Below are 10046 nucleotides of genomic sequence, written 5' to 3' on the forward strand. Positions count from 1 at the left end.
ATTTGTAAAATTAATAAATAAGGGTTCGGACGGTATATTCAAATGATATCAAATATATATATATATATATATTGTTTATACTACTGATTTGAAAAAGTGGTGATTCATCCCTAAGCCAATGAATGGGAAGTCCTTATTCGAGTTGTTCCAAAAAGTTTGGTGACTTGAAATACTCGGGAACGTTGTCATCGAGTCGGGCAATGATCTTATAGATAGCCTTTTTCCACGACTGTTCCGTGTCTTTACCCGATTGTACGGCTTTGAAGAATTCGCGTAATGTCTGTTCGCTAACATAGCGGAAGTTTTCGGGAACCTATGGTAACACATAAAGTAATATAAATACAATATATAAATAATCATTAAATAAATAAACTTTTTTTAGTCACATTAATTAACTTGTAAAAGAAATTTGAAAAACATATTAATTTTGTTGTTTGTGTAACTAAATTATGTGTAATTCAATGCTTGTTTATAATAAGACTTACATCGATATGATTATTGCGGTTATAGTGAAGGTTAAGGACTCGGAGCAGTTCGGAGTCGTGGCTGACATGTAGTTCCTCTGGATTTTTGATGCCCTCACTCAGTGACTGTCGCGCATACTTTTCCATTTGGATGTAATAAAACTCTCTGTTTATATAAAATAAAAAAGAAAATACATTGTTTAGTAATGTTAGAAAAATGTCTATAATATTTCAAAGTAGATATCATATTATGTTTTAAAAATTAAATATATACTAAATCATAAAACAATATACAAAATAATAATTAATGAGTTTTAAGGTATGAAACGAAATGAAATGAAATAAGCGAATACAATACATGTATGTGAATGTAATGAGAAATCTGTATTAATTTTTTTCAATTAGTTATATTTTGTAAAACAATTTATTTTATTATAGCTGTGTGTTTACATGAATTTATATTATATTCAAAAATCATTTATTATACGCTGAGATTGTAATAATATAACGAAAGAGTTATGTCTAATAATTAACGCTTTTATCAAAAGGTTTATACTATTCAAAGGTTTATTAAAGGGACGGATGTAATGCTAATGTTTAGGTTATAAGTTATGATAAATATTAATAAAAATCGATTATACGGTTAAAATATAAAGGACTGACCCAAAGAGGAAATACATTTACAGAATATTACAAATCTCTATTTCGTATGCCTTTTCATAGCACTGTTATGTCCTCTTTATCTTTTACATTAGTCTTGTATTATATATACTAATAAATATCGATAATACTGTCATATAAATAGTGTTGATTATTATAAAGCAATGACTAATTAATCAAATCTCATTAAAGAAAGAGAGCCCAAACACTGACTCCCAATGTCTATACCAGTGCTGTCACAAACACATCGATATTTTTAGTCATGGGGTGAGACATATTCAATCATAGCTAAGATAGTGTTGGCAATCCCTTTAAAACGACTGGTGCCTTATTGGGTGGTAATATTGTATATATGGCTATACATTAAAACACATTGTTATGTGTTAAACACAATTATTACATGAAATTAAAATTGCAGCCAAAAATAATTTAAATAGAAATCAATGAAATATCTCATAGAAATCTATTGTTTCTTTCAATGCATTTGCATATTCATTGGTAAATGAATTTCTCTATAATGAAGTGTAAGTTTGCAGTTATCATAGGAAAGGGCTGTTTTATAAGTGTGAAGCAATCAGTTTAATAAATATAAGGCTCTTATCTGAATAACATTTTTAAATCCTAAGAAAAAGCAGATAATAATGGGAGGCATCGTATTAGACAAAGGGATTAGAGATGAGAGATAATATGCATAATGAAAGTTAACTTACAGTATATACTGTATATATCATATATACGCTATATATATATATATATATATATATATATATATATATATACTGGTATATACTGTGTGTACTCAATATTAGTATAATATTATGATTATATAATATATTAAGCACTGTTAGCACAATCATTAGTTAGTGAGCCTTTTGCCAACACTTTTAATGGTTAAAGAAGAGACTCCAAAATAGATGGGCTAACGATTCAAATAGTTTTCCGACAAACAAGAGCACAGAACAGACAATATTAGACAATATTAAACATTATATAACAATATTAAACAATATATAACCCCTTATTATGCTGTTATTATGCTTTTCTTATTGCACTTTTATATTGTCCTCAACTAATAATCACTAATGTCTGCCTATGTTATGGATATGCCTAATGTCTAAAAACTAAGGCTAATGTGCATTATTACTGATAAGAGATGCCAAAAGGCTTATGGATGCAACTAATGAGTTGACTTACCTGATTAGCCTTCATTTACACTAAACATTTACTTAATATTAGGCCTTACATCCCATACACATCCCATTCATGTATAATATCAGAGTTGTTACAAAAGTAATCATTTGTCAAAAATCAAACTAATCGTTGATTGTAACAAAAATGGTCTACAATTAACCATTTCTACGATACATATAATTTCTATATATTGACTATTATTTGACATCATATTGTATTCATATTGTGTTCATTAATAATACATGAATTGAATAAAAGTTTCTCATTGTTTACGATTTCCTTGTATTCGTAATAAACATTATTATCGCATATCTATTGCTCACTATTATGTCTCCTCTTATTCTCTCATTTGGCAAATAGTATTAGTTATATACTGTATATAAATTTATGGCAAACATATTAATTTGATTGGACATCCAAGTGCTGATCACACACCTGGCCTTTGAGGCTAAGCAGAGCATATCAAGCAATTCATTGCCAAATATGCATATATATGTTGCATATATTTAGATTCTGTTGGCATACAAGAGATAGATGTACCACAAGTAAAGTATGCGATATATGAAAGAGGGAGAGAAAGAGAGAGAGAGAGAGAGAGAGAGAGAGAGAGAGAGAGAGAGAGAGAGAGAGGACAGACATGTAGGCATAGGTAGTATAGAGCACAGCATCCCGTTCCCGTTTATTCATCAGTTTTCGGATATTGAGTTTTGTTTCTCATTCTGTAGACCGTAACCGAGTGCTCAGTATTGCCAGAGCACTGGTAGATATACATACAGTATTTGTACAGTACGTGAAAGTTTCATATCTCGATCACATTAAGGKCTAGACTTCCCCTTTTGGCTGCTTTGCAAATTGCAATACTAATAGGACAGGCATTTGTAATATTGGGCCAATACATCCTGATTAGTAAAGCACTGATATACAGCTGCCTTTTATTTTAAGTGAGACATTGCAATGTGTGGTGATATACGAAAACGCCCGACAAATAAACTAAAAACTCATACTTTTGTCATACAATAGTCATCCGCTCAACAAATAAAATGTTATTTTTGTTGATTATATGACTTGTGATGCAAGAGTACAGAGAAAAGGAGTATCACTACTATAACACTACTACTTGCTATTTGACAGCACAGGTATAGGCGCTCGTGTTTGCCCTGTTTTAGTCGGATATCCGTACCTCTTCATTGACTTGCGATATACATATACTCTCGCCTTATATTATATAAGTCATGTCATAAAAAACAACAACAACTACATGACCGCAACAAACACTTTGTTTTGCATAAAAAAGAGCTCAAAAAGTCTATTTAAAGCCCAAAAAACTCTTTTGGATTGACTTTATTCAGGAATTCAAACAATTCAATGAATGTATTCAATGTAGTCGTCATTTCTCATTAGTGAACATCCGCTTAATTTAATACAATCTGTCGCTAAATAAAAACTCTGAATATAATCTATTTTATACATTAAGATTAATATAATAAATAAATAATAATAATAATAATAATAGAGAGAGAGAGAGAGAGAGAGAGAGAGCGAACGAGGGAGAGAGAGAGAAAGAAAGAGAGGCTAACTATCCCATGCGCTAAATCATTGAAAAGCATAAATTAAATGCCACTATTGAAGGGCATTCATAACAAAACAATAATTGTTGTCTTAATTATTTATGAATAAATGGATGATTTTTTTAGTAAAAATGCATAGAAATAATGAATATAAATTTTTGTGACTCTTACCTAAAATTGGAGAACCATTTGACCAGTTGTGCCGTATTATTCTTATTGAACTTAATGTCCGGGAAAAACATCTTAAGAATGGCAGAGCTCGGGTACCGGACGAAGAAGAACATCAGTTTGGCTTTCCTCAGATGCATTGGTGTCAGAGTACTGGTGTGCACAGGAGTTAAGGAAAAATTGACATAAAGTTTGGCATAATTTAATCTATATTATCATTTTGTATCAAATGATAATTTTTTATATATAAAGTTAAAAAATACAATACACAGATCGCAAACATTGTTTTACAGACTCGTGAGACTACATAACAAATCTCTTGCAAGGCTTTCAAAAACTAATATATGTTTTATGTCAATATTTAAAGGAAATTAAATAGTATTTTATAACGTTTAGCTATGAATTAAAAGTGAACTAAATATCTTTTTTTGTGATAAAACTAATAATAAAAAACATTGCAAAATACTTTCGACTCAAATAAGGAATTATATTGACTTTTAGTGGATTATTATTTGCTTAAAATAGTGATAAATTCAATTGTATTAGTAATACATTTGTTATAGACTTCAAGCAAAACACTTGCGATTGTATTGTATTTTTTAATAAAAACAAATTCAATTGAAAAGGATATCATAGGCATAGATGGGTCGTACACTTGGGTTTCGTTGGTTTCAGAGCCATCATTGCCATTGTCTGAGCCACCCCTTCCGTATTGAAGCGATGATATTACAGATCCCGGATAACCATGCAATGAATCGGGTGAAGCGCGACTCGCGGCCAACATATGCAAGTGATGGGCAGCGGCCGCGTGAGCCACAGCTGAGGCCACGGCCGCCGAATGACTTTTGTTGTCGCGATTTATTTCAGAATCGTCGCCAAAAAGACTGAGACGCGGATGATCTCCAAACGGAAAATTTCCGGTAAATATTTCATTTTGATGAAGACTTGGATTAGGAATGGCCACAGAGGTAGGCAAAGATACGGGCACTAGAGGTGGTGGTGGTTGAGATGGACCGTGATTTTGATAATTTAGTGAACTGGGAGGCGATAGCGATGAGGTTTCCCTATTGTTGCACATTATCATAGAATCCTGACCTAAGAGACGACTAACAGTGCGCGGAGTAATCCGAGTGTCAGTAACCTTATGGCGTTTCCTTTTGGGTGCCACTACTAAAGCCATGGCCTCTGTCTGTTCGGGAAGGGGTTCGTCTGATCGGTTAAAAAGATGAGAGTTTGAGTGGCCATTAGTATTGCCCGAAACATCTCTATTGCTGTAATTGTTTGATTGTTCATTGCGTTGACTCAAACTCGAAGCAATGCTATTGAAATGTTGTGCCAAAGCTGTTGGGATGAGTGCTGGCTGTTGAGGCATCTGAGCGCCTGTCGGAGCAACACTTGGTATAAAAAAGGGAGACTTGAAAGCGGGTGTCGGGAATGAAAATGGTGTCGGACGGGGTGCCGGTGCTGTCTCAGTGGTAAGACTGTATGGACTTCCACGAGATAAATGTCCGTTAAGATTGGTTTTTGGAGTGTTGCCTATAATAGTGGCTCCAATGGCCGCTCCTCTATCAATAACCTTAGTTCGGGGAGATTTTCGGTCCAACATTTGCGACAAAATTGTGATTTCATTTTTCGAGTCATTTGAATCAAAATGTAATTTCTGGTTTGTCTGTCGTTTCAAATACTTAGCAAATGTATTGTCAATTATTTGCATAACTGATGTCTGGATATCGCTTTTAAGTGACTCAATGAGCCAATCCATGTCAGGTACGGGCGCTAAGCCAGATGTGCGTCCGATGAGACGCTCAGACTTATTGGCAATTTTTTCCTGTTCTGCAATCAGACGACGCGCTTCGTTCAAGAAATGCGAGGCATCGCTAGTGCTGTGGTTCGGGTTATTAGCGGTTGGCGTTGCGTTAGCACTGGTCAGTCCACTCAATTGAGAAACAGGAGTAGTCGGTCCCTTATCTGATGCCATTTCTTCCATTTCAGTATCGCTTTCGGCCGATATTCCAGCCGCAAGATTGACAGGACTGGCAGTTAGAGATAATTGTTTCTGATGTTCGGCTAATTGTTGCGCTTCAAACAGTTGGACATACCTTTGTCTCATTGCCACTAACTGTGATTGCATGTCCTCGAGTTGACGCCGAAGATTATCCTTGTCCTCTGTTTTTGCTCTTTTAATTGACAAATCAATTTGATTGACCAGATCTTCCTCATCGTCTTCTTCATCGGCCAAGTATTCAATTTCTTCGTACTCATCACCCGAACCATTGAGTTTGCTCTGCTGTGGCTGATATAGCTTACGTTTTTTGCATCCATTAACAGATATGTTGCCACCTTTTAGACCACTAATTGGTGATCCATTTCCTCCTAATAACATATTAGATACAATATTTTCAACGCGAGCTCTCTTAGCGTCAACGTTTGGACGGTTGTGTTGTAGTGGGGATCCGTTAGGTGAAGGAGATCTTGAAGACTGAATCAACAACTTGTTGTGATCTTTGACTGAAACACTTTGATCAATAGTGTTAGTCGTTTGATCCATGCCTTCATCATCTCTAGTATGAGAGCGTTCGTTCTCCTCCTCGTCGACATCGGACGCATCAGAGCATTGAGAAAGTCCTCCCTCTACTACTTGTCCTCCCTGTGCTACTTGTCCTCCCTCTACAACTTTGTTATTTCCGGAGCAGTTTTGTTKGCTCGGCTTCGTTTGGTTTGATTGGTCAACCTCTTCATTATTTTCAGCCACTTTTCTGCCAGTTTGGAGAATATCGCGTAACAGATGAGCGCCGGCAGTATTAGCGATATCAGACACAGGACTCTTTGATGACAAATAACTGGCACTCGTTTTGTTAAAACTATAGTCTAATTCAGATGAATGACTGCTCTTATTATTATTATTCAAACAATTGGTTGAGTTATTGTTATTAAGAATTGAATTATTATTGGCCTCAGACTTGAGTCCAGTGATTGACAGCCCATTTCCACCTCCGTTGACAAAAGGAGAGGCAATGAGTCCGGCATTAATAGCGCCGTTGACACACATTTGCATAACTRCTTCATCCGTAACAATCATATCTGTGTTACCTTTAGATGAATTGTTGTTCTCAGAAGACTTAGAGATGAGATCACCGATGAGTTTATTACTGACACCGTTGTTGTACGTATGATATGGAGTGAGATGATTGAGATAACCTCCTCGTGAAGAGAAGTTGGCAATACTGGCGTAACTGTTTCTCGGTTCTCCCGCATCCACTCTCTGACGAGTTCTCTTTATTTTACAACCTTTTAAAGACTGGTCTGATATGACATCCATAGAGGAGTCTTCTTCCGACGACATCACGTGACGTCTGGCAAGGCTTATGACTGGACGGAACCACTGATGGAAAGAAAACGACGACTCACTCGAAGCAATTGTGATGCACTCAAGTATGTCCACAATTAAAGGAAAAGGCGTTTAAGACATCCCTTCCTTTCACTTAGAGATGCGTTTTGTAGGCTTTGCTACTATTTAAGGGCCAAAACACTGGGAAGATATGAGTTGTTTCTAAAAAAATACATTAAACAAAAGTCCAGGTGTTAGTAATAGGTATGCTATGCCCGCAGGCTATGGCACTCATGTATATCATATCATTACGCTTATGGCACACATAGGACTCACTTTTTAAAAATAATTATTGTTTAAAGGCTTACATAATGACTAACAATATATGGATATAGAGAGCGATCAGATGAAACACACACTTAAACTAATTCATTGATTCAATGCATTCATTGCATCACAACTTTTTCATTCACTTTTAGGGTTTCAACGTTTGAACTCTCTTTACTGTTATACTTATGTCTCCAAACAACAGACTAACAGCACATATACTAAACATAACTGTTAACAAACCAAACGGTATTATAAAGAGAGGGAGAGAGTGAGTGAGTGAGTGAATAAACGAATGAATAAATGAATCAATGAGTGGGTGAGTGAGTGAGAGAGAAAGTAATCATTAATGCATAGCTTTGTATTAAAAATGTATATAAAAAAGTTAAGATGAGAGCCCAGACCCACACACCCGTAGATTACACATCATTGAGACTAATATAACAGTTCATATGATAGACGTCTCTCTTTAAACACACAAACCGTTAGTGAAATGAACCACAAAACACACCAACTCTTAATATATTATATGAAGTTTATATTAAATGAAATGAGAGGAGACATCGAGGGATAGGTCGTGTTGTGTGAGAAAAAAAAGAGAGAATAGATTGAGTGAGTGAGTGAGTGAGTGAGTGAGTGAGTGAGTGAGAGAGAGAGAGAGAGAGAGAGAGAGAGAGAGAGAGAGAGAGAGAGAGAGAGAGAGAGGATCGGGAGATCACAGATGTGTAGCGTTAAAGTAGTGGAAAAATCGTTGTTCGAGATGATGATGATGTGATCCCTTTCCTGATCTATGTTTTTCGTTGACTTTTATTATCATTTATTGTTTTTTATATTAATAAAAACGAAATTTTAACGATTCGTTTAAAGTTATTTAAATGCATATCATTTTTCTCTTAAAAGAAATAATATCTAATAAAAAGTAAAATATGTTTTTATTCATTAAACACTTTTTAGTCAATACATTGATGAAGAAATATTTATTAACTAAATATTTAATAAAACAAATCAATAAACAATAAAATAGTTAATATTATATTCAACACTGACTTAAATTGAATGCCAATAAAGTTATTTTAAGAAAGGAAATGCAGTTTACAATAGAAATACAATGTATTATAATGTAATTTAATGTAATGTTTGCATAAATATTATTTTAAGTAAATTGAATACATATTAGAGAGTCGTAAGCAATGAGCGCCGGATGGATGTGATAGTGATAGCATTGCTAACCCCATAATTGGCTATTTCTTTGCTATCGTATTGAATAATATAAAAACTATTAAAAAAAAGTTAAGTCTGTCGTGTCATTTGTTTTTTAATGAGTCAAATAAAGCTATAAATCAATTATAAAAAGTTAATTTTCTTGAAAATAGGGTTTTGATTGTCGTCGGGGTCCGTCTCCCCTCTCTATGTGTGTCTCAATGATAATATAGTGGAAATATCGGCACAAATAAGTTTTTAGTGAACACACACTTCCTTCCTTTGAAACAACAATTACAATATAAGCGCAAAGAAAACGAGGGAAACGCTAAGTAAGTAGCGGTAGGACTTGGAAGGCATACATACATACATACAGTTTGAGCACTAGTAGCACAATAAATGGCACATAAACAAGAATTTAGTTGTTGTGCTGTCGAGATAAAGGCGAGGGTAGGCTCTCAACAACACATACATACACAACAACCTAACAGAGCATTTAAACGTGGCTTTGGATGGAAGGAAGTGAGAGACAACCGTAGATTACGCCTCAAGAATTACAAGAATCACTGCAATCATATCAATCCTGGGAACATCCCGTATACATACATATATACCACACTTACATTACTATCTCTTTCCCTTTTTTATATTATTTGCTATTGATTTTACACTCAGGATATCAATGTATGTGTGCTCTCCCTCCCTGTCCCCACTTTTATTGAAAAAAGACAATCGGTATTAAAAAAAATTTAGTTAAAACTAAATTAAACTTTTCAATACTAATATAACGATAATGTAGTCAAATGTCATACAACTTGTAGAGCAATAACACTGTATGAACTCTCAAAAGTACCGAAGCAACCAAAATGCAGATAAATATGTGATTTAAAAACTATATTACCTTTGAACGGAAATATGTATTGGAAATACATAAAAAAATATCACATATTATGTTTGCTTTAAATAAAAATATTGGTCATTGGCCTCTATTCTCTCTATTTTATATCATTTTAATTGAATTTAAATTCAAAAGTAATTGTCCTTTTGTTTTACAATTGCACTTCATTATGATTATTGATATTAAAGTTTTGCAAACAATTGAATTTAACGTGAGTTTGATATGTATTTTGATTGCTTATC

At 34.1% G+C, this 10046-nt stretch overlaps 1 protein-coding gene across 2 annotated transcripts; it reads right to left on the reverse strand.

Moving 5' to 3' along the window:
• Positions 1-63: 63 nt before the first annotated feature.
• LOC128952939 (homeobox protein prospero-like) lies at positions 64-7581 on the reverse strand. 2 transcript variants are annotated; one of them, XM_054298415.1, is made up of 5 exons: positions 6151-7581; positions 4705-6084; positions 4055-4204; positions 486-630; positions 64-313 (listed from the first exon to the last, which is right to left on the reverse strand). In XM_054298415.1, exons 1-5 carry the CDS (start codon positions 7392-7394, stop codon positions 134-136), a joined length of 3099 nt encoding a protein of 1032 aa, XP_054154390.1. In that variant the 5' UTR covers positions 7395-7581; the 3' UTR covers positions 64-133. The 2 variants fall into 2 exon arrangements, with proteins under 2 accessions (XP_054154390.1, XP_054154389.1); XM_054298414.1 differs by having other exon boundaries at positions 4705-7581.
• Positions 7582-10046: the final 2465 nt, after the last annotated feature.

This window comes from Oppia nitens, unplaced genomic scaffold (genome assembly GCF_028296485.1).
Source record: "Oppia nitens isolate AA-2021 unplaced genomic scaffold, nextdenovo-longstitch-racon4-pilon3 scaffold1_pilon_pilon_pilon, whole genome shotgun sequence".
NCBI lineage: Eukaryota > Metazoa > Arthropoda > Arachnida > Sarcoptiformes > Oppiidae > Oppia > Oppia nitens.